Source organism: Hypanus sabinus, unplaced genomic scaffold (genome assembly GCF_030144855.1).
Source record: "Hypanus sabinus isolate sHypSab1 unplaced genomic scaffold, sHypSab1.hap1 scaffold_293, whole genome shotgun sequence".
NCBI lineage: Eukaryota > Metazoa > Chordata > Chondrichthyes > Myliobatiformes > Dasyatidae > Hypanus > Hypanus sabinus.
This window is the reverse complement of record NW_026781079.1, coordinates 34,889-60,528: the sequence shown is the minus strand read 5'-3', so window position 1 is coordinate 60,528 and position 25,640 is coordinate 34,889. Positions and strand designations below refer to the sequence as shown.

Genomic DNA, 25,640 nt, shown 5'->3' with positions numbered 1-25,640 from the left:
CATAATGCATACTCTCTAAACCAGCAGCATCCTGGTAAATCTCCTCTGTACCCTTTCCTATGCTTCCACAACCTTCATATAGTGAGGCAATCAGAATTGGACGCAGTACTCCAAGTGTGGCTTAACTAGAGTTTTATAGATCTGCATCATTACATCACGTCTCTTAAACTGTATCCCTCGACTTATGAAAGCTAACACACCAAAAGCTTTCTTAACTACCCTATCTACCTGTGAGGCAACTTACAGGGATCAGTGGTCATGTACCCTCAGATCCCTCTGCTCCTCCACACTTCCAAGTATCCTGCCGTTTACTTTGTTCTCTGCCTTGGAGTTTGTCCTTCCAAAGTGTATCACCTCACACTTCTCCACGTTGAACACCATCTGCCACCTCTCAGCCCACTTCCTCATCCAAGCGATGTCTCTCTGCAATCTTAAGAAATCCTCGACACTATCCACAACCCCACCAACCTTTGTGTCATCTGCAACCTTGCCAACCCACCATTCTACCCCCACATCCAGCTCGTTAATGAAAATTACAAAAGGTAGGGTTCCCAGAACCGAACGTTGTGGGACATCACGAGTTACAACCCTCCAATCTGAGTGTACCCCCTCCACCTAGACCCTCTACCTTCTGCAGGCAAACCAATTCTGAATCCACCCGGCCAAACGTCCCTGGATCCCATGCCTTCTGACTTTCTGAATAAGCCTTCCATGTCGAACCTTATCAAATGCCTGACTAAACTTCATGTAGATCACAACCACTGCACTAACCTCATCTATATGCCTTGCCACATCCTCAAATAACTGTATTAGGCTTGTTAGACACGATCTGCCCTTCACATAGCCACGCTGACTGTCTCTGATTGGACCATGATTCTCTTAATGCCCATAGATTCCATCTCTAAGAATCTTTTCCAACAGCCTTCCCACCACAGACGTAAGCCTCGCTGGTCTATAATTTCCCGGACTATCCCTACTATCTTTTGTTGAACAAAGGGACAGCATTCGCCTCCCTCCAATCCTCCGGCACCATTCCCGTGGACAGCGAGGACATAAAGATCCTAGCCAGAGATGGATAACAGAGGAAATAAAGGAAGGTGTCATATGCAAAAGTCGTTCGTACAAAGCACCAAGAGTAGTGGTGAAATGGAAAACTGGGGGAACTTTAAAAAGCAACGAAAACACTTAGCGAGCAATAAAGAAAGGGAAGATAGATTGTGAAAATAAAGCAGCACAAAATATAGAAAACTGATAGCAAATGTTTTTGTAACTACATAAATCATGAGGGTTGGCAAAAAGAACGTAGGATCCCGGGAGGACGAGAAGGTGGAATTGGTATCGGGTAATGAGGAAGTGGCAGAGGTGGTTTTGTATTGGTTTTCACAGTGGAGCAGACGTCTAATTTGCCGAAGACAGTTGGTATGGATGCAATAGAAGGTGCGGACCTCTATACAATAGCTCTCCCTAGGTAGTGTTGAGCAAACTTGTGGGCCTAAAGATTGACAAGTCCCCTGACTCTGATGGAATGTACCCGAGGGTGCTGAAATTAATACCAGGGGTTGTAGTAGAGGCGTCTGGACTCTGCGCAGGTCCCGAAGGATTGGAAGAAGGCGAACGTCCCGCCACTGCTCAGAAAAGGATGGCTGCAAAAGGCAATAAAACTATCGGCAAGCTGGGTTAACGTCTGTACTTGGGAAAATACGTGAAACTATCATTTAGGAGAAAATAGCGCGGCATCTGGAAATGAATTGACACATCATGCACACCCGGCACGGATTCAGCAAAGGCAGGTCCTGTTTGATAAACTTACTGGATTTCTTTGAGGATATAAGGAGCGCAGTTGGACGTATATTTACTTGGATTTCGGGAAGGAGTTCCATAAGGTGCCACATAAAGGACTTATCCATTAGATACGGATCCATAGAGTTGGGGCTGATGTATTAGCATGGATGAAGTATTGGTTAACCAATAGAAAGCAGAGGGTCTTTCTCTGGTTGGCAAACAGTGATGAGCTGTGTCCCACAGGGGGTCAGTGCTGGGCCTACAACAGTTCATGACATACACTAATGATCTGGAAGGGCAGACCGAATATCTGGTATCTAAGTTTGCTGATGATAGTAAATTGAGCGGAAAAAACGTTAAGGAAGCACCGTGGAGGCAGATTCAGCTCTTTGAGGATGCCGAGTTCAAGGAGAGGTCGTGGAAAGGAGAGCGCCGAGCAACCACACCATCGGGAGTCGGTAGGTGAGAGGTGCGATACAGCTGTGCGAAGAGGGGTAGCCCGATGAGATGGGTAGAATCCAGGCCGCTCAGCAAGTGGGAGGGTGAAAGAGATCAACGCACGCACAGTGACGGGTCGAGCCGAAAGAAACTTAGCATGGGAGTGTCAGAAACGCCACCTGCTGGCAGGAGGTCAATTGTGGCGGCGATCTGCCTGTTAGAGGTTCCGCTGCACGAATCTTGTGTTACATCTCGTACCTCCCAATCCTTACTGTTACAGTATTGTTGGCTGCAATATTTTCACTGTTGAGAATGTGAAAGCTTATTTTCTTCCGTTATATTTCCTTGCAGTTTCCTGCCGATGGCTGTGGATGCTCAGCGGCTCGTTACGTGGCAAGCGGCTCCTCAAGTGTTGTATCTTCGTCCTACTGACTTTCCTTCTGTTTCTCTGGAGCAGAAATATTAGTTCCAACGACGTCCGGAGCAGTCGCTCCTTAACGTTAAACACGTCCTTCATGATGCTGCCGTCCAGCGAATGTATCAGCAACACGATCTTCCTCGTCCTACTGGTCACGAGTTCCCCCGGTCAGTTCCAGACACGCAACGTTATCCGCCAAACCTGGGGGAGCAGACGGCGGGTTGGAGGAGCCACAGCGGTCACTTACTTCGTGTTGGGGCACGGGCGGGAGCGGCAGCCCTGGATTGAAATGGAGAACGCCCTGCACCGGGACATCATCCAGGCTGACTTCCATGACACTTACTACAACCTGACCCGGAAGGTGCTGACGGGCCTGGGGTGGCTCTGCAGCTACTGCCCCTCCGCCGCCTTCATGATGAAGACTGACACCGACATGTTCGTCAACACCGACTACCTGCTGGAGCTCCTGTCCCGCGCCCCCCGCAGCAACTTCTACACTGGTGTCATTTTCGGAGGCATGCTGCCGTTCCGCCAGAAACAGAGCCGATGGTACGTCAGCACGGAGGAGTACCCTGGGGAAAGTTACCCACCTTTCTGTTCCGGCACCGGTTACGTCCTGTCCATGGACATGGCGTGTGCTGTGTGGAACATCTCCCGGACTGCGCCGCTGTTCAAATTGGAGGACGTTCACGTGGGGCTGCGCCTGGCGGAGCTGAACATAAAGCCGGTGCCCATCCACTCCAAGCGCGTGTTCTTCAATGGCAGGGTTCCGTTCTCCATCTGCACCTACCGGCGGCTCGTCACCTCGCATCACGTGGACGACTCGGATAAGCTGCTCTACTGGCGAGGCGTTATGGACTCAGACAGCGCGGACTGCCCCGAAAAGACGTGACGAAAGCGTACTTACTTACTCTACCGTATCGGGGAGAGGGTGAGGTGGTGGTGCGGTTTGGGGGTGAGTGTTGCACTTTAAGTAGCAGGTGGAGGCCAGATACGGGAGAGGGCGGGCGGATCGGCGGGGCGTTGGAATGCCGCTGTGTGATGGACATTGCGGAGCGTGATGGCGTTGAGAATGCTGTGACTGAGAGGGAGACGAAGGTGGATAGGGGCGAGAGGAACAGAGTATGTGTGTGTGTGTGAGAAAGAGAGAGAAAGAGAGAGGGGAGAGAGAGAGAGAGAGAGAGAGAGAGAGAGAGAGAGAGAGAGAGAGAGAGAGAGAGAGAGAGAGAGAGAGAGAGAGAGCGAGAGAGAGAGAGAGAGAGAGAGAGAGAGAGAGAGAGAGAGAGAGAGAGAGAAAGAGAGAGAGAGAGAGAGAGAGAAAGAGAGAGAGAGAGAGAGAAATGAGTGGAAGCCGAGGGAGGATAAGATAGCGTGTTCTTTTGTTCTTTTTTTGTGCGCCTACAGTCGGTTTCGGCGACCGGTTCGTCATCTCGGTCTGCAGGTTTTTCCAACGTGTACCGTTACTGTATTGATTGTTTTAATCAATCTGTCACTCTACTCCGTTGGTGCTCTTGGTCCGCTCAGAAGTAACAACAGAGGTCTATAGACGCAGAAGTGTGACGTCGAGATGGTGCCTTGTGACGTAACGACTGGACTGGCGACGAGAGAGTAGTTATCTGGAGACTGAAAGCAGAGGTATTGAGTAGATTAGGCAGAAGGCAAACACAATTGAGGAATGGTTACACTGGGAACAGTGTTGGAAAATTAGGCAACGTTGGATCAAGGACTAAAAGATGAATTATTTAAGAAAGGAGGGAGGCAAAGCTAGGGGAGAGAGGAAACAACAAAGGTAGAGGTGTGGTGACTAGAACAGGAGTAAGAAAATGGACAGACAAAGAGCGCGTGAATTGGGCAGAGCGAGTGAGGAGGTAAGGGCTGGAGAGAGAGTGCGTGGATCTGGAAGACCCTGATGGGAGAAAGAGTGCATTTTAAATTTGTTTCCTCACCTTTTTCCTCTGTCAAGCTTACAGTGGCGTCGGCTGAACACGGCTTCACATGGAAAACGTCTTTAACAACAGTCCACAATCCCACATTTTATGCGGTGACAGGACGGAGAGACAGTGCTCTTGCCTGTGACGTCATAAACCCCAATACCGCGCTGTCTACCATCTGTGCGATTGGCTGATACCTGACGTATGATTTACAGTAATTTGCGTTTTACTAATTTTCTGAACGAGCGAGCTAATGATTATCATCGAGAAGGGTGAGGGCTGGGAAACGAAATAAACGCTTCAGGATAACTTACTTCTCTGCCTCGTCTGTCCTCCTTTTTGCACAGCATAGTGTTCCGGTTTCTTTCTGCTTGGCAGTCACGAGTTTAGTCCTCCGTTTCCCCATCCGGTAACATTTACAACATTAATCGTACACGATTTTGCAACGATATCCATGAGAGGTGGGGGTAGTATCAGGGGGAAAGATAGAGAGAGAGAGAGAGAGAGAGAGAGAGAGAGAGAGAGAGAGAGAGAGAGAGAGAGAGAGAGAGAGAGAGAGAGAGAGAGAGAGAGAGAGAGAGAGAGAGAGAGAGAGAGAGAGAGAGAGAGAGAGAGAGAGAGAGAGAGAGGGAGGGCGGGAAGTGTGTGTGTATGTGGGGAAAGGGCAGTCGGCAAAAAGATGGTTTGTTTATTATACAAGCGCACAATCCCTATTCGACTATATCGCACTAACACAAAATATATTCTGCAGATGACGGAATTCCAGAGGGAAAGATATATACAATGCCGGTGAATCTCAGTAGTCCAGGCAGTATATAAATATATATTTAGTTTCGGCATCCCGGTCAAAATTTCTGTTACTGACTGTGAATAGCTAAGCGCATAAAAGATGAACTGATTTCCAAAAGACATAAAGTTAAAGTCACATTTCTTTAACTGTTAAGTAAGTTTTTTCTTTTTTTTTAACTTTCCATCTACTAAAGCTTCACTATACCGAAAACAGAAAAGGGTCAGAAGCAAAAGTTTGGGCACCCTGCATGGTCAGTACTTAGTAACACCCCCTTTGGCAAGTATCACAGCTTGTAAACGTTATCTGTAGCCAGCCAAGAGTCCTTCAATTCTTGTTTGGGGGATTTTCGCCCACTCTTCGTTGATAAAGGCTTCTAGTTCTGTGAGATTCCTGGGCCGTCTTGCATGCACTGCTCTTTTGAGGTGTATCCACAGATTATCGATGATGTTTAGGTCTGGGGACCGTGAGGGCCATGACCAAAACATTCAATGTGCGCCCTCCTGAGGCAGTCCATTGTGGATTTTGAGGTGTGTTTCGGATATTATCCTGTTGTAGAAGGCTATCCTCTTATCATCTTCAGCATTTTGTTTTTTTTAAGTCGGTGTGATGTTTCTTCTAGAATTTGCAGGTATTTAATAGAATACATTCTTCCCCCCTCTACAAGTGAAATGTTCCCCGTGCCACTGGCTGCAACACAAGCCCAAAGTATTATCGATCCACCCCCGTGCCTATCAGTAGGTGAGGGTTTCTGTTCATGAAATTCTGCACCCTTTTTCTTTTCTCCAAACCTACCTTTGCTCATGGCAGCCAAAAGGTTCTGTTCAAAAGGTTCAAAGAAGCATCTGAACAAGCCTGATGCATTTTGGAAGCAGGTCCTGTGGACTGGTGAAGTTGAAATAGAACTTCCTGGCCATAAAACAATGGACGCTCAGGTTCTGGCTCGTCTCGTGTTGCTTCGGATGGCAACTCTCTCAGTAATTACGGGACATGCAGTGCATTGTCCTTAAGCAATGATAAGTATGAAAAAAGCCTTTGAGGGATGAGTGAAAGAGAAATAAAAAAGACGAGAATTAAGAGGCAGAAAATAGAAAGCGGGGAAGTTAGGGAGCAATGAAGACCACAAGAGACAGAAAGTCTTAGGCCATTGGCCATTGGCTTATTTATTATCCTGGGCGCTGGTTTCCTCCGCCATTTCAAAGACAATCAGGATGTCACTTGAATGTAATTGGGCAATGTGAGCACACTGCGTCTGAATGACCAGTTACCAAGCTATATCTCTAAACAAAATAGAATATTTAGACCAATTCTTTTCCACCGCTGATCTGCTATGCCCACTGCAGTTGCCTGCCAGTTGCTACATAGAACATAGAGCATAGAAGAGAGAATGTGGTGCCGACCCTCAAACCCTGCCTCCCAACCCCCCCCCCCCCCCCAAATTAAATTCCTCCATATACCTGTCTAGTAGTGTCTTAAACTTCCCTGGTGTATTTGCCTCCATCACTGACTCAGGCAGTGCATTCCGCGCAGTAACCGCTCTCTGAGTAAAAGACCTTCCTCAGATATCCTCCTTGAACTTCCCTCCCCTTACGTTAAAGCCATGTACTGAGTAGTGGAGCCCAGGGGAAGAGGCGCTTGCTGTCCACTCTGTCTATACAACTTCATATCTTGTATACCTCTATCATGTCTCCTCTCATCTTCCTTCTCTCCAAAGAGAAAAAGCCCTAGCTCCCTTAACGGAACGAACACTCTATCTATTCCTCTTATTTCCTCTATTAAATTGAATTGACTTTATATTTCTCACATCTTTCACATGCACGAGGAGTAAAAACCTTTACATTACGTCTCCATCTGAATGGGCAATCATAGTAATGTTATAATCATTTATAATAGATAGAGCAGTCAATGTAATTTTGAGTGCTCTCAAGTCAGCACGAGTTCATCAGTCTGATGGCCTGGTGGAAGAAGCTGTCGCGGAGCCTGTCGGTCCTGGCTTTTATGCTGCGGGACCGCTTCCCGGATGGCAGCAGTTGAATTCGATTGTGATTTGGGTCTCCGATAATCCCACGAGCCAATTTTACACACCGTCTCTGTAAATGTCCTGAATAGTGGGAAGTTCACATCTACAGATGTGAGAGTCCTGTGATTGAGGGAGGTACAGAGAGGACTATCGTGTCCTCAGAAGAAAAGATTACTCCAGTTTTGTTTTTAATATTTTTTTTGTCACAGTAGGGCGCATGAGTAATATCGCAGACTCTTTCCAAAAACTTAGTGACCTCTTTCGGAACTCTGACGTGAATTCCACCTGGTCCAGGTGACCTCTCCACATTCGGACCTTTCATTTTCCCAAGTAGTTTTTCTTCTGTTCTGGGAAGGTGACTCTTCCTGCCCCCTGACTCGAGCTCTTGTCTTTCACAGTGAAGACTGATGCAAAGTGCTTATTCTCTTCCTCCGCTCTTTCTTTGTCCCCCATTGCTACCTCCCCAGGATCCTTTTCCAGCGGTCCGATATCTCGACCTTTGCATTTCGTGTAATGGAAGAAAAAAATCCAAGAAGGACGGCGGCTACGAACTTTGGCAAATCCAATCATGAACTTTCCACATAGCTTTGGCCGGTATTGGATTGAGCCTACTCCTTGCAGGTAACAGCCAGTTCAGGTGTAACTCAGTCTATTTTTTTTTTACTACTGGGGAACTGTGCCCTCGCCGTAGTTATAAATTCACCTATGGTGTCGGTTGCCCAAGGGGCATTCCACTCCTAGTAAAACAATGAATTGTCCATCAATATCTCCGGTATCTTGAACAGTTGACCGGAGGATCGCACCTTTTGGTGGGGAACTATTTATCCGTTCCAGGGCGGACAATGATCCATTGTTTCAACTATCAGGCATTCTTCATTGCTCCGTTTATTGTATTTAATCTTCCCCCACCCACCTCACACCTCGTTTATCAGTGCCTCGGAACATAGGCAGATGTGTTTGTATCCCATCACTATTAAGAGAAGGATTCAAATTCCGGCCGGATGGAGCGTTTACAAAAGGAATAGCAAACACCTTGTGCAAACAACCACATTATAGTGATCTCCACAGATCAATATTGCGTTCACACCTTGCTGGGTTTTATACCACCTTCGGCACAGCGATAAGCTGAACAAAGGGACTTTGCCTTATAATTCATCATTAAGTTTCGGCAGGCATATTAAAGTCAGATGCTTTAAACAAAACAGAACCTGCCAGGCGGTTTTATTGTGTCGCGTTTCGTGGAAAGCGAGACCTTCGTAAATTAAGATCAGTCGCTTATAAAACCATTCATTAAATCGAGTCTGTATGACGTGTTTCGTGCTCAGTGAGGAATTTGGATAGACAATGCACAGCAAGATAGACAATGACACCAAACGGAAAAAGTAATGCATGTTTTGGTCTCAGATGAATCACTTTGAGTTGGACCCACGTAAAGTTTGGTGAAGGGATGCCCCTGTCAGCAGTCCTCAAAGCACTTGGCTGTAGTTATCTCAGTCAGCATCCGCACTGAGTTGGTGCCTATATTAAGCAGGCTTCAGGTACTGCTGAAGGCGGAAATATAATTTTAAAATACCTGAGCTTAAAGTCTACAAGAGGAAATCCTCAGTTGCTGGAAATCCTAGCAACGCACACAAAGTGCCCGAAACGTCGACTGTGCTTCTCCTTATAGGTGCTGCCTGGCCTGTTGAGTTCCACCAGCGTTTTGTGTGCGTTGCTTGAGCTTAAAGTCTATTGAGATACCAATGCAAAGCACCAGGGACTGCTTAAATGTGCAGCCACGTAGAAGGTGGGAGGAGATTCCGACCCGTAAAGCGACACAGAGAACATTTCCTCCGTGCTCTCTATCTCCCCTTCAAACCCCGAAAAGTTCAGATTTCAAAATACAACTTATTTTCCGCAGTACAGCAATTCTCAATATACTACCCCGTGATCATATTCACAGTAGAACAAAGAAATTCTATAAAAAATCGATAGAAATCCTGCATGCGAAGACTAAAAAAATAAATCAAGATAGATGTGGAAATGAGAAAGTAAGCAAAGTTCGATTGATTCTATTGTGTTTATTTTTCTCTACTCTGAGTGCCCGTAAGAGAACGCATCTCCGGTTGGTCTGTGGTGATATGCACGTATTGAAAGAATAAATCTATCTTTGCTTTGCGAATCTTTAATGTGTGTGTGTGTGTGTGTGTGTGTGTGTGTGTGTGTGTGTGTCTGTGTGTGTGTGTGTGTGTGTGTGTGTTTGTGTGTGTGTGTCTGTGTGTGTGTGTGTGTGTTTGTGTGTGTGTGTCTGTGTGTGTGTCTAAAAGAGGGTGAGCAGATGGTATGGAAGAAACTGTGAGAGAGAGAGAGAAAGAGAGAGAGAGAGAGAGAGAGAGAGAGAGAGAGAGAGAGAGAGAGAGAGAGAGAGAGAGAGAGAGAGAGAGAGAGAGAGACAGACAGACAGACAGACACAGAGAGAGCAAGAACGAGCAGGTTCTGTGGATGAAACAGATGAGATTGTGTGGAAGAAACTAGGTGAGGGAGAGAGACAGAGAGTGAGCACGTGGTGAACCCACGCCTCCTTTCGCAGGCGAGAGTGAGACTGCCCGTGGCGGATTTCAGCAACTTTTTTTTTATTCGCCTCTTCAAAGGAGGCATACGGGGTTCTGTCAACATGTCTGATTCCGCAAAGTGCACAGATCCTTGACAGGAAAGGGAGTGAGGTGGTGCAGAGGGGTCGAAGCACTGACGGCTTGACACCACGCATCGATCCGCCGTGAATAAGGTGGGGCGAAGGAGGTCTGAGAGGCGGAGGAAAGGGACAGGTCAGACATGATAGGTGAGGAGTGCAATTTTGCAAATGAGACAGAATGAATTTAATGCGCAGACAACTCTGATCATCCGCTGACGGGAGACACGTGACATATCTGGAAAGTTACTGGACAACATTTCAGCGCAGTGCTGTCCCGCGTGTTTGCTTTCACTCATCTACTTATCTGAGGGATTCTTAAATATCTCTCACGGTACCCTCCCCCTATCACCAACCTAGCAGTTGGAGCACCCTCGACACACATCCTACTTGAAGCCCCTAGTTCAGCTTCAAACAGCAAGCTTGGGGTTAAAACCTGGAGAGAGGAATATCTGGTTCTCAAAAGGCATCAGACTGGGGCAGCTCTGAAGTAGTATACCTGTATATCTTTTTTTTTTCTTTTTTTCCAATAGAACCTCAGCGGCATTTCACCGCAGTGGCTTCAGGGGTTCATAGTTCGCCGTTAAACCCCCCTGAAGCTGAGCAATCAATCAGGGCGGTAACCACACTGAACAAAAAGTGAGTTCGTGACTCATTCCAGGAACAGATGGAACTGCTACGAGAAGCAGAATCATTTATCACCCTGAGGTGAAGCAGGATCCGACCACACGATAGGGATATTTTCTGGACGGGTGTTTTGCATAATTCAACAGGGAAGTGCAAGGAGACTGATTCAGGAGGCTAAAGTCCTGTTTTAATGAGCGTTTTGGAATTTAAACTTTAACCAGGGTGTGATTATGTTCTTGAAATCGCTGCAGTCATTCTCTGGTCCTCGGCTGAAGGTTGGTTCACGACCAAAATAGAGTATATTATGTTATGTGTACATGTAAAACGGCTTTTCTTTCTTTTCAGCAGCTCAATATTAGACACTAACGCATCTGAACGAAATTTGCCATTCGGTCTGTCGGGTCAACCGCGCCGTTTCCTCATTGCAGATTTCATATCCTCACCACCTCAGTGTTCTGCACCACCCGCCTTTTGACCTTTGAAAGCCTTACTACTTTGTGTATACACAAAGCTTGGCCGCCTGTGGCAATCAACTCGGGAGATTCACCATCATTTCCGCTTGTATTATAGCTATAATTGGGACGTTTTATAGACCTGCCATAAAATGGGCTTTTTTAAAGCTTAATTAGACCCTCAGAATCAGGTTTATTATCACTGGCATGCTGCGTACAACTTATTAATTTAGCACAGGCAGTTCAATGCAATACATAATCCAGCATGGGGAGAAATAATACTAAATAAAATCAAACATAATAGTAAATAAACAAGTAGATTACGTCTATTGAATAGATGATTAAAAATGTGCAAAAGTGAGGTAATTTAATAATCTCAGGGTCTCCACTCTGCTCTGCTGTCATCTCCTTCCGAGACAAAGACGAATCTTCAGGGTTAGACATACTCCAAGAATCCTGACCATGCAACGAAGGTAAGAACGTTTCAACACATCCTCAGAATTCGAATTCCAAGTTGACCAGTCATGGGTAACAACCTCATACTGCACATCAAGTTTCTTAGCCGTAGCTGGAGTTGCAACACTGGAGGAATCTGTATTAAAATTCATCCGTACTTCCTCGGACATAATTCTCATACGCACCTCAGCAAAAACTTGTCCATCTGTCAAGTCACTTCTCAACAATAAAGAGTCATCATTCACGGGTAAGCTAGGTTGTAGTCCTACTTTATCAATTCCTATAACCTACCCTGACCTTATATTTACTCTATGGAAAAGTAAAGGCATAAGGGCGCTCCCAACACATTGTATATAGTTCACCTCACCAGTGTCAGACTCAACAGTAAATTTTAACACACTGTTTAACATCTGTGATTGAGAAGCTCCAGTATCCCGAAGGATTTTTATTGGCAGGGGAGTGAATCCCTCTTTCAAGGATGCAAATTCTTGAGTTATAAAATGATCACATCCCGTCTTAACTTGGTCAGACTCTGACAAAAAATCATTTTTGTTTATCGAGCCCTGTGGATTGACAGGTGTTTCAGTATGTTGCACACAGGTATCTGGGATTGCTTCCTTCTTCTTTTTCAAATGGAAACAATTAGCTATTATGTGACCAGGTTTCTTACAATAATTACAAATGGGAATAAACTGTCTTTCCTTCACAGGTTTTCCTTCATCCTTACATCTTTCACTAACTTCTGATTTAAATTCTGGTTTACCTTGAGTCCTTGTTGAAATCTCTTCATATTAATTGCGATTAACTAAGCTACAGGGCGCTGCTTCCTACTGCAGACACAGTATGAGACTGTCTACTTTGTGCAGAACATTTTGACTTGGTGGCTTCCTGGGAAGGCTATTGATAACACAACGAAAAGAGAGAGAAGATAAATTTGCCTTGATTGTGTACCGGACAGTGAGCAAGGTTTCCAAAGCTTGCTAGAGGGATTTGCACCTGCTGGAAAAGTCGGCTGAGAAATGGCAGATGGACTTTAATGCTGAAAAGTGTGAGGTATTGCACTTTGGAAGGACAAACAAAGGTAGAACATACAAGGTAAATGATAGGACACTCAGGAGTGCAGTAGAACAGAGGAATCTGGGGATACAGATATATGAACCCCTAAAGGTGGCGTCACAGGTAGGTAGAGTCGTAAAGAAAACTTTTGGTACATTAGTCTTTATAAATAAAAGTAATGATTCTAAGTGTTGGAAGAGTTGGAGAACAGAGCCTTGGTCTTGGGAGAACAGGAACACAGAAACATGGAGCATACAGCCGGGAACCCTCCTTGGCAACAGGCCTTGGGGCTGGGGCACTGCACAGGGTCAGGACCCCTCCTGGGGATCCGTACGTAGCGCGGGGACTCGTACACAGAACACAGAGGCACTGTTCGCAACACAAGGTAGCGGCAAACGGCCGGACCTACCTAACGAAGTCGTGAAGGTTCCAAAAACGATAGAGAGTTCCTTATGTAGATACAGCAAGTCTCCGGTCTTGCACCGGAGGCAGAATTTGACAGCAATAGGAACGAGGATTTAGGCGAGTTTGCTAGGAACTGGGCTGGACTAGAATTAAGGAAAGGACAGGACTTAGACTAGGAGCTGGGACAGAATCACAGAGCCTTGGTCTTAGCAGAACGGGGACACACAGAAATTAAACACAGAGAAGGGGAGCCTCCTTTGGAACGGGGACCGGGTTCTACACGGAGCCAGCACCCGTCTGAGGGAGCTGGACTTAAGGCCGGTATTCCTGCAGAGAACACAAACTGACGGTTCCCAACACAAGGTAGTGACAAACGGCCGGTCCTACCCGGCGAAGGCGTGAACACAGAGACGGTTCCAAACAACGATAGACAGTTCCTTATCTAGACACAGCAAGGCTCCGGTTTGCTGCGGCGGTAGAACTTGACTGCGATACTGGCGAGTATCAGGCGAGGTTGCAGTCAAAGGCTTCAGGAGAAAGGTAAAGGGAAGGGAACGCGACAGTGCAGCATATGAAGCTGAACCCGGTGAGCTATTTATGTAGCCACCCTGAAGTAAGAATTAGGTGCCTCAATTGGAGAACCCAAAATAAAAAGGGAAAACCGGAAAACCGGGAAAAAGGAACAAATGGCCGGACCGTGAACCAGAATGTGGGCATCACTGATCACACCATGACAGTCACCACCCACATCTCCTCCCCGTCGATAGGAGCCTCCTGGATACCCAAAAGGCTTCCCCAGACTATGGACGACACGGCCGGGTGGGGAGGCACTCAACAGGAGAAAACATAAGATGTCGAGAGTAACTCGACAGTGGCTGTGTCGCTGGGGCTGTGCTTGGCTGGACTGTTCTTTCATTAGATGGTCGCTGGGAGCGGTCGCAAATGCAAGACAGACACTGAAGTACAAGGAACTGGACTGGACTAGAGTTCGGGACGGGACAGGGCACAGAATAGGAGCTGGGACAGGAACACAGAGCCTTGGTCTTGGGAGAACAGGAACATAGAGCAATGAAACACTGAGACCGGACGCCTCTTTGGAAACAAGACTTAGGGCTGGGTCTCTGCATAGAGTCAGGACCCATCCTCGGCAGCAGGACGGAGGGCCGGGACTCGTATACAGAACACAGAGAGACACTTTTCAACACAAGATAGCGGCAAACGGCCGGACCTACAGAGCGAAGGCGTGGACACAGAGACAGTTGCAAACAACGATAGGCGTTTCCTTATTTAGACTCAGCAAGGATCCTGTCTTGCTCCGGCACTTGACAGCGAGGACGCAGGCGAGGTTGCAGGCGAAGCTTCAGGAGGATGTTGAAGGGAAGGGGAGGAAAACGTGCAGCATATGAAGCTGAACTCAGGAGCTATTTAAGTAGACAGCCCAAAATGAGAATAAGATGTCTCAATTGGAGCACCCAACAGAACATGGGGAAACCGGAAAACCTGGAACAACGGACGCTGGATCGGACCGTGAACCTGAATGCGTAGTTCAAGGACCGGAACATGACGAAGGACTCCTGAAGTACAATTTGAACCTGTGCATGTCCGGTTTGGAAAAGCCGCAGATGGTGCACACGGGAAAGGATTAAACGCAAACTGTCAGCGTGCATTACCCCAGCGGCGTCTTTTTCTCAGGCCGGACATTTGGGGTGTTCCTCCCTTCTCTACTGATTCTGCCCGCACCCGCATCGTTCCTCGTACACCTCGTTCCACCATTACAGCCTCCGCTGCCAACACTTTATCGTCCGCATTTGCCCCATATCCAAAGGTGAACTACCACTCACCCCATTCTACCCGCCCCATGCACTGTTGTGATGGATCGCTTTCATCGCGAATCGTGTGCCTATGACTGGATCTTGTTGAATCCACTCGGCTTGTAGAGTTCGCACTTTATCCTCACTGCTAATATTCCTATACTGGTCAGTACCCCTATAATTGTTCGCGTGTTACATTGGATATGTAGTACGAAAGTCGGATATTTGGCGTGGAAATAATCCCAATGGATTTGCATAACCGTAACCAATAACAAGTCATTATCCGAAAAAAAAGACCTTATTTTACTTCAGGAATGCAGGCAGGACAGTTAAACAGAACACGGCGCATATTGTGGCAATAACCTTTCCCGCAATTCTTGGCATACAGTTATTGGTCTGAATCTTCGACCAGCAAATGGCCACAAAACGATCGAAAGTGAACGCTACAGTAAGCCACACGGAACAATCTAGAGCCACGTAACAGAGTACGAAGTGGACTAAACAGAACGGAACTGATGGCCGAAGCCAGTATGCTCGGTACGTTTCGACCAGCTGGTGGAACGCGACTTCGATGATAACCACCATTAGATCAGCCACGGCCATCGCCACCAAAGAACAAGTGATACCTTGGGAGAGACGACATTTTTCCTCGGCTCAGTATCACGATCGCCGCCAAGTGAACTGTCGAAAAGTAACCTCCTGTCATAATATTCGGAATCTAAACCATGGCAGATAGCTGGGGCATATTTGGAGAAACGCAACGTCTGAAATTTCAGTAAACACTATACTTTGGTTAAAATTATTGGTGTGGAAAGTTTGCGTGCTGTGGGGAAATGTACCACTGAGTGAACACACTATTAGGTGGACTGGCCTTCTGCTGCCGTCGCCCATTACTTTCAAGACCTGACGTTCAAAGATGCTCTTCTGAACGACCACTGTTGTCCCGACCGGACAGCCAAGTTTCTGTCGCCTCCCTGGCAGCTTGCACCAATCTGTCTATTCTCCCCGATCTCTCTCGTTAACAAAGCGCCTTCACTGGTGATATTTTCATGAGCTCACAAAATCCTTTTTCAGACGTTTCCGCGCGACAGTGAATTCCGGAGACAGGCATGATAAAAGTTATCTTGGACATTGAAAGACGGCACGATGAGCAGAATTAGTTTCACATCGCAGCGACTGAGGGATTTGGAACATAGAAGAGCTCTGCACCGGAACAGGCCCTTCGTGTCACGATCCTCTTTCCGACTAAATACCTCGGCAATTACATGCGCAACAAAATTAATTATTCGTACCCACACAATGTTCATGTCCCTCCATTCTCTACACAATAAAATATAGAACAGTGACATGGAATACAAGATATTGAGCATCAGTTTCCCCTGTAACAGACAGCAAGTTATCCTGAGAGAGCGGGAAAAGCACAGCTCTTCCTCCCCGATTCTAAACCGGGAGAAATTCCAAACCAGCCGATTCTGCCGATGCGGGATAAAATCAAGTAAAATGTAGACAAAGTTCTCGAGGCCCTCGGTATGCCGGGCAGCACCTATGGAAATAAAGAAGCAGTCGACGGTTTAGACAAGAACATCCATAAGTTTTACCGTTATGCCTGCTTCATAAGCCACAACAGAGTTGAGTCTAAGTTGCTTCTTCCGTTTAGGGGAAATTCGAGGTGGAAAATAATAAAAAAAACGATCAGTCACATTGGTATATCGACAAAGCTTTGCACGAAGTAATATTCACTTTTGATATGATGCAGAAATGAATGCTGCTCAATGTGTCCACCGACCCCCTGGGTTAATTGCCGGGGACTATGGCATGAAAAGGGTTGGGATATCCTGCTGTAAACCTCAAGATCTCCCGCTCTGAGGAAGATTATGATGGAAACAGTTCCAATATTGCCGAACAATAATAAGAGAACGTACTCTACCCAGTTACTCCGTGAAATTCGAAAGCGTAGAATCAGAGTTGAAATAATTAACAGAATTTGCATCCACTGCTTACACACAATACCGGAAACCAGAGTAAACCATACAAAATACTGAAATAACTCAGAGAGGCAGCATCTGTGAAGTCAGAGAAAGAGTTGCCCATTCCGGCCCAAACTTTTCATCATTGGTCCTCGGCTTCCACCCTCTTCCAATGTCTCCTCCCGGCATCCATTCCGGTTCTGGGGAAATGTCTCAGCCAGAAACATAGACTGTTTATTTATCTCCATAGATCAGGGCTTCCCAAGCTGGGGTCGACCATCTTCTCAGTTAATGATAGGATCCATGGTAGAAAAAGTTTGGGAATCCCGCCGCTGTTGCTGCCTGACATGCGCAGATCCTCGGTCACTTTGTGTTTGTTTTACTCTGCTTTTCGGAGTTTGAAGAATCTCTTATTATTACAACCGAAAGGGACACGAATGCCCACGGTCATCATCAAGTAGATCGCGATGATTTAAACCTGAGAACATGTTGGTATACACAGTTTAACTGCGATCTGCATACACCATTCTTACCGGTTCGCGGACGGCTGAAGATACTTAATTTAATATATTACAACACATCAAAGTTAATAGCACAGTTTAAACCTGGGACGAGGAGTTAAATCTATTAAGTGATTAGATGGAATAACAAACGGGGAGCAAGATTCATAAATAATATATCACAATCTGATCAGCAGTAACGTTTTGATATCGCCGCGCATGGAATCCTTACCAGGGACTCTGATGACCACAATAAGAGGGTAGCATATTCCCTTTGCTATATCCATACGATATTTGTGTCCTGCCCTTAGCATACTTTCTATTATCCAGAGCTGCAGGAGATCCCGGCCTATATCTCCGCCAACTGTTCGTAATATTTCAATTCGATTAAAATAATCCCTCATGAGAAATGAAGCATGAAGAAAGCCAATGAAATATCTCTGATGAACAGCACGGATGTAAAACGTGCTCCGTTTAATAACAGAATCTCTGCGCTTTCCGTGCGCCTTGGTAGTTTTGCTTCTCAAGTAAATGAAAGAGATGGTCCGGTCCATCTTTTACAGCACATTCCGTGCGCCGGTGATGAAATTACCTGCACAACCTCTGGTCTTAATTGCCATTACTTCACCGCTAATTCAGCACTCTTCCCCTTCCAGACCTGGATTCCCAGTGTGAAGCAACATTCTCTAGGACAGAAACCCAGCAGTAATGCTGACCATGGCGTTTCTGTTACATTGCTTCAGATTTTAGGGCCCCATTCAAGTGTTGACCAGCCTATTCTTTCTACATGTTAAAGGAACTGTCTCTACAGTTCTGTTTCAATTCTGTCATTGATACTGCCGTCGATCCAGTTCTACGTATCTACATCTGGCAATGATATCCCAATCGTTTTGATTTTCTTTGAATGCCACATTAAAGCGGTCCTCCACTTTGCGTTTCTGACGTCACCGCTCCTTGTGAAATACGGGGGGTTCTGACGTCTCCACCACACCGGGCCACCGGGGTCAGAGAAACATCGGGCATTGAATACTATATAACTCAGAGACAGTCTCTTTGGCATATCGTCCGTCCCAAGCTACTATATTGCCCCATCCCATCCAACTGCAACCGGACAATAGCTGCCAAGCCCTACTATCAAATGCAAGTTTCTCTTTCATTTTGAAATCGAAACTATTTCAAGCATTTCTGCTCTCGGCTGGTTCGAAAATATTTCACCCTATATGTGAGCATTTTCCAAATGTTCCCTTTGAATTACGCCACCTTTCATCCTGAGCTGCTGCTGGTCTCACCCAACATCAGTAGTGAATAAATGCCTGCATAGACCCCAACTGTGCGCCTCATAATTTTGTATCCCTCCTTCTATCTCGAATCGCAGGGAATAAATTCAAGACCAATCCAACAATTCCCTCTGAACCAAGTCATTGACTCTCGGAAACATATATGGAAATTTCTCTGCTCTCTGACAATCTCATTGTAGTCCGTCCTCGGTGAGCACCAATGAAACAGTTACCTGAACGTAGGCCTGGATGCCGTTCAACGGAGAGGCAGAGAGGGGATGACAGTTTCAAGTGCGACGACTAAGAAATAATGGATCATTATGTCATTTTTGCCGTGTTCGGGGTTCATCCCAGAGTCCATTTTATAAAATATGACGCTCTTGGATTTGTATAGATAACAGAGAGAGAAACGTGCGCATTCATCTCAGGCACCTGGGAGGCAAACTACCATCCGAGTTTCTTTCCTGCGTCCGCAGAATCGCCTTGCTGACTCCCTGACTATACAGTCCCCTATCACTACCGTCTTCCTCTTCCTTTCCCTACCCACTGTCGGTTCCACTAGGTAGGGTGCCCCCCCCCCCCCCCGAACAGTACTCATACAGCAGTACTTATTGTCAAGGGGTACAGCCACAGGAGTAATCTGTAGTAGCTGACTCTTCCACTTCCCTCCCCTGAATGTGACCCATTTCCCTGTCCCCCGTAGTCCCGGAGTGACCACCTGCCTGCAACTCATCTCGAACACCTCCTCATTTTCCCTGACCAGACGAAGGTCATCGAGCTGTATCTCCAGTTCCCCAACATGACCCCTGAGGAGTTGCATCTCGATACATCGGGTGGAGATGTGGCCGTCCGGGACGCCGGGAGACTCCAGGAACTCCAAGGCCTCACATGCATACTACCTCCTTTTGCAGTCAACAACTGCCTCGTGTTACGTACTGGTGACACATGACAGTGGTACCCTTGTCATGCGACTGGGGTTGAAGCTATACTGGACTTGAGGTGGTGGTCTTGTGATGGTGGAGTGACGACATTTTCCCGCCAGTAGAGATCAGGTGCCTGTTTTTTTTACAGGTTATAAAAGGAAGACACCACCCTGTGAGGAGGGGCAGTTCGTGGCTGGGTTTTCCATGTTGACTTCATGCCACTGCGTGATTTAATGTGATGACGCAGTTTACTTGAAGGATGAAGTTTTTATCTAATGCCTAAAGTTTAAAATGTCATTGCCAGCAGGTTCTTTATAATAATACTCGTTTGAGAATCAGTGGAGAGTGAAGATCGGAGTTCGGGAGTTAAAGATCGAGGAGAATCGATTTACGACGGTGAAAATGGTTCAACCTTATTTAACGCTTATTCGTAAAGGAATTCGTTGACTGTGCTCGTGTTAATCTCTGCGGGATAGCAGAAGATTGAGGACAGTGTGATAAAGGAAAGGTCAGTGCCTTTAAGCCGTTTCGTTTCGTAAATTTTTCGTGGGAGAAGTTCGACGTCGGGGATCGAAGCAAAACGACGTGAAAGAGAATTTAAATCGTCTTATAAAGTCTCTCCTTTTAAATGGACCGTGAGCATTTTGAACTTGTGGCACTGCTATTTAAAAGAACTGTTTTTGCAACATCGCTTTAAGAACTGTTTGAGCTGCATCGCTTTATGAACTGTTTAAGCTGCCGCACAGCAGCTGTTTCCGGTTACGTTAGTGTTTGTTTACTTTTGGGGGGCTTTGTTTACAGTGTTTAATAAACGTGTTGTTTGTTATAAAGAAACCCTTACCTAACTCATATATTTATTGTTGCCTGAATACGTAACACTCGCTACGTTCCGTTGCTCCCGAAGCCTGTTGAGCAAAAGCTCTTCAACTCTGTTGTCCCTCACTCAGCAGCCCGCTGGATAAATCTGCCTTCTTTTTAAACTGTTCGCAGTCAACTCGCCTGACACTGCGTGCCACATAGAGCGAGGCCGCTCATAGACTCTTTTCGGCGCAGATAAATGGAAAGTCAGTCGGCGATGGGCACTCGCTCGCCTACCGCATTCCCGTTGATCTCAAAATCTTCCTCCTTCGACAAATGGGCGCTTCCATCGGCGAAATGGATTCTAACTTCGGCTGGCGTCCAGCCTCAACGTTTCTTCGCCTGGAGGCTGTCCGAGTCCGGAAACTCCTGATTGACAGCAGACGTACTACGTGACTCATACGGACGCCATGATGTAAATTCTGTACTCTAACCTATCAGGAAACACGTTTAAAATAAAACATAGACGAAGGGGAGTCATGTGCCAGGGCAAGCTGGAAGATGTTGATCGAGTAAGAGTTGTACGCCTGCGCCAATTTGTCCTAGATTTATTTATTCATTTTCGCGCTGGTGCATATGTATTGATCCAGTATCTACAGCATTTCATATCCGTCGATATGATGTGTCTGTGATTCCATGGGTTCTCGACCTTCATTCAACGAGTGCGAAATCTCGAACGGCGTTGAGGATTGGACAGATTAGGCGGTGTGCAGCAAAGAGTGTGGCCCGTTCACATCTAGTTAACAATATTAAAGTTCGTTTTAGTGACCGGAAGAAGTAAGTCTAGTAGTGCCAAATAGGACGTTGTAGTTTGTGCCTTTCTGTCTTACTGAGTAGGATTGTAAACGTTTTACTGCAATGTGTGTGTCAAATGCCTTGGTTCATAGGACGGAGAGCTGTCTCCCTCAGTCTCGAGGTATTTCCTTGGGCGCTGTCAACTGTCATTGGTGCGTCTGAATTTTCACCGCCCCTGTAAGATAACTGTTTGCCAATTCACCCCTCTCCAGTGGAGTTGTTGGGCGAGATTTGGGGTGGTGTGAGGTGAGGGTCTCACTCGTTTTTATGAAAGCCAAATCTTCATTACACACTCAGAATAGATCGCCTAGTCAGGGGGCAATCTTAAGATTAATTCTTCACAAGGAAAACAGAAAATATAAATATATAAGCAGAGAGCACGAAATAGAACATGTAAGGCCTTATGGAGAAGGAATGCTATTAGACCTGTTGTTTTCCCTTCAACTCTCTAATTGTAACATTGGCGAGTGATGCAGGGAGTAGAGCGATTGAGACGGGTTTAAGTATACCAGAGTGTTAATCGGAACGCATTTCAGCCTGAAAATCGGAGGCTCCGACTCACAACCCGTACAATCCGTATAATGGAGAATATCGGTGCAAGGAACTGCTGCGTCAAGCAAATTGAGGGAGGTGCACCGCTGATCAGGATGTTTCTGTCAGTGAAATAAAAGACAGTTTCAGATCCAGGACCTCTGTCTCGTCATATCATTTGTAGAGGCAGTGTGAAGTCTCGAGTTATGTGTAAAGTTTCCATGAAGAGCATGTTTGGATTCTCCAAGTGGACAACACCTGTGCGTCAATTTGTTTAACGTGGGGAGGTTGATGCATAGGCAGCACTCTTGACAGGTCCGTGCCAGTGTCCAGTGGCATGAAATGAAATACGACCGTGGACATTTCACCCCAGCAGTAATCCTCCGTCTGCATGGCTAATCTGTTGTGACATCATCTTCCGCCAGCACTACTCTTGTGGTGTTGGTTGAATCGCCCTTCGTCTCGAACCTCCCACTTTACCTGACCTCCAACGCTGATCGTGCAGTGATCTGGGCTCCGCACGGTTAATCGCCAGGCGACATCGCACTCGGGATCTCAGGTACCCGCAAGTCCTCGCATCAGGTCCAGATGACGAAACTCCAAGATTTTTACCTGAAAAATCTTGACAGACCTTGGTATAGAATCGCAAATTCTTTAAAATGTGTTATGGATTATTTTTGTACTTGGATAGCATGTATACCCGATAAATCCTTATCGATGCTTGCAGCTTCACGCCCACTACCGAAGAGGAGGTACGCTCACATCGGTGTGAAAGTATTGACGTTATCGGTACCTTTGATGGTTCTGGGCCAGTTTCTGTTTGTGTGTGTGTGTGTCGCGCGTGGTGGGAGCAGCGGATGACGAGTGGCCTCATTGTAACCTTAAAGAAAACACAAAGTACACTGCAGATGCTGTGGTCAAATAAACAGGTACAAACAAGCTGGATGAACTCAGCAGGACGGCCAGCATCGGTTGAAAGGAGCAGTTAACGTTTCGGGCCGAGACCCTTCGTCCTGACGTTAACTGCTCCTTTCAATCGATGCTGTCCGCCCTGGTGAGTTCATCCAGCTTGTTTGTACATGCTCATTGTAACCTTTTCGTGAGTTGAAAGTCCGAGATAGAGCGGGCGTTGAGTGGCTGTTTCCAAAGTTGTGGAAAGCTAGGACCAGAGACCAGAGACTTAGAAGAAAAGTATCTTCCTTCAGAACAGAGACGAGGAGGAATTTATTTCGTCAGGGGATGAAACAAAAAAACCGTGGAAGTCATTGTTGCAGTTGTCTGGGGAGTAGAGGCCACTGGGTATATTTAAAGAAGGAATATCTTGAATAGGATGGAGGTAAATGTTTATGGATGGAAGGCAGGTGAATGCCGATGAGAGGTATAATGAATCAGCTACAGTGAAATGACGGAGCAGACTCGATGATCCGCGAGAGGATGTCATTGTGGTCATGTATCACATGATCCTATGAGCCTATACTGTTTAGTAACGGTCATAAAATGCTACCTTTATATGATTGAATAACAGAAGGGGGATTGATCGATTTTCCCTTATTTCATGTTTTACGCCTTCTGAGTGAGGAGTTCCAGTTCATCGCATTTCGCAGTTGGAGCCGTTTATTTAATTTTAATAATACCTTCCGCACATGTTGATTAAGAGCTGCATTTTAAATGACGCCGGCACAGTCAGGAATTAGACCATAAGTATGATATAGAGGCAGAAGGAGGCCATTCAGCCCATTGTGTCTGCTTTTCCATTCAATCATGCGCTGATCCAATTCCTCCAGTCACACACCCCCCTCCGTTGCTTTCACCCCATACCCTTTGATGTCCTGACTAATCAATAACCTATTTATCTCTGCCTTAGATACATCCAATGACTTGGCCTACACAGGGGCTCGTGGCAAAAAGAAGAAAAATCCACGGATATACCACCCCCTGACGAAAGCAATTTCTCCGATTCTCAGATATAAATGGATGTCCTTCAATCCTGAAGTCCTGCCCTCTTGTCCTCGAATCCCCTACCTTGGGAAGTAACCTTGCCATATCTAATGTGTTCCCGCCTTTTAAAATTCGGACTGTTTCTATGAGAATTCTAAGTTGATAATCAAATGTTACATCTTTATTTCCATTGTCCTCAGAGATGGATGCGAGCACTCTCCTGAGTTGTCCATAGTGTCCTTGTAGGGAGGAACTTTATCAGATCAGGTGGCACAAATGCGATGACCATGATTCACATCCTTGGTCAACATTTCGGTACTGATTAGTTGGATCCTAATGAAGGCAATCTGGACGGATCGTTCAGTTATTCCTCGTGATCGAGATGCCTGACCTGTTAAATCCCTCTAAAAGTGCTTGTGTATGTGTGTGTGTGTGTGTGTGTGTGTGTGTGTGTGTGTGTGTGTGTGTGTGTGTGTGTGTGTGTGTGTGTGTGTATGCGTGGGTCTGTGTGAGTGAGTGTGTGTGTGTGTGTGAGAGTGAGTGTGTGTGTGTGTGTGTGTGTATGCGTGGGTCTGTGTGAGTGAGTGTGTGTGTGTGAGTGAGTGTGTGTGTGTGTGTGTGTGTGTGTGTGTGTGTGTGTGTGTGTGTGTGTGTGTGTGTGTTTCAATGTGCGCAATGTATGCCGGAATATCAGATTAGTCGCCATGACTCTAGATATTGCAGAAGGGATTTTTGCAGATTGAATATTGCTTGATACAACGTGCATGAAATTAATTGCATTTAGAGGCCAGTTAGTTACATTTTGAGATGGAATTCAATGCGATCTTCTGCTGCTGTAGCCCATCCACGTCAATGTGTGTTTGTGTGAATAGTGACGCACCTCGTTACACCATTGTTATAACACATGTTTATTCGAGTTTCTCTCGACTTCCTGTTACGTTAGAACAGTTTTGCCATATTCCTCTCAGCTCTCTGAATAAAACTGCCTTTGGGCCTTCAGACGCGCCTGTCACTGGCTGTTTTGTTTCTGTTTTGTCGCCATTATCTGTGAACTGTAAGAGCATTTGTGCATGAAAACCTCAGTGTCTCAGCAGTTGCGAGATATCAAGCTACCCCGTCTGGCACAAACACATCACATCAGACCAAGGACAAATAGATCACATTTCTTTCCCATTCTGATTTTTTGTTTTGATATGAGGAATAAGTGAACCCCTTCGCCATAGCTGCACGTTTCAGTGTATTCAGGTGCTGCCAAATCAATGGCTGAGCAGATTTTTGCGTAAAAGATCAGGCATATAAATGGACCTATAAAGTGAGTATTGGCTGTATATCGGAAACACCATAACGAATCATGTGGCTATTCCGCAGAGAGAAACGATTTATTTGACAAGAGAAGGGCAGGACAGTTCTAGATAAGCACACAACTAGGGGTGATCGATATGTTCCACGCCGAAGGTAGAAGGAGTCAATTTTATAAAGTCTAGCACATTTATTTTTTAAAAGAGTCCCCATCTACTTTTCTAGAACTCTACACACTTAGACCAGCGGTCGTGGTGCATACGGACCCTGGACCTCCAGAAACTGTCTATAGATGGGTGATTGATACGTTCGTAGCCTGAGGGAGAAGGAGATGAGTTACATAGATGGCATTATCTCAGAGTGTTTATGCAGAAGGTTTGAAGTTAATAACTCCTCTCCTTCTGCCTTAGGCCACAGACCTATCAATCACTTCTGCAGTTGACACTTTCTGGACGTCCACGATCCGTATGTGCCACAACCGTTGGACTAAGTATGTTAATGTAAGAGGGGATTATGTTGAAAAATAAATGAGCTTGGTTTTCTAAAATTGACTCCTACATTAGGCCACGAACCTATCAATCACTCTCTTATTCTGCAGCAGAACAAGTATTTTAAAGAATGCCAATTACAAGCCTGTTTCTAAGACTGATGACGAGTCGTTATCGGAAACATCATATGATTGAATATGTTTAACTGCGCTC

The 25,640-nt window shown here is 46.1% G+C and overlaps 1 protein-coding gene across 2 annotated transcripts in view; it reads left to right on the top strand.

Moving 5' to 3' along the window:
• Positions 1–4,860, top strand: part of LOC132388292 (beta-1,3-galactosyltransferase 5-like) — a 45,589-nt gene extending 40,729 nt beyond the window's left edge. The window contains exons 3-4 of one of the 2 annotated variants that reach the window (XR_009510204.1): positions 2,572–3,593; positions 4,602–4,860. Coding sequence is in view for 1 of the 2 variants with exons in the window: in XM_059960630.1 (XP_059816613.1) it covers positions 2,572–3,530 (959 nt within the window). In the remaining variant the exon portion in view is untranslated. Of the gene's footprint in view, positions 1–2,571 lie in introns of both variants that reach the window. The other variant, XM_059960630.1, reaches the window with a different exon arrangement.
• Positions 4,861–25,640: the final 20,780 nt, after the last annotated feature.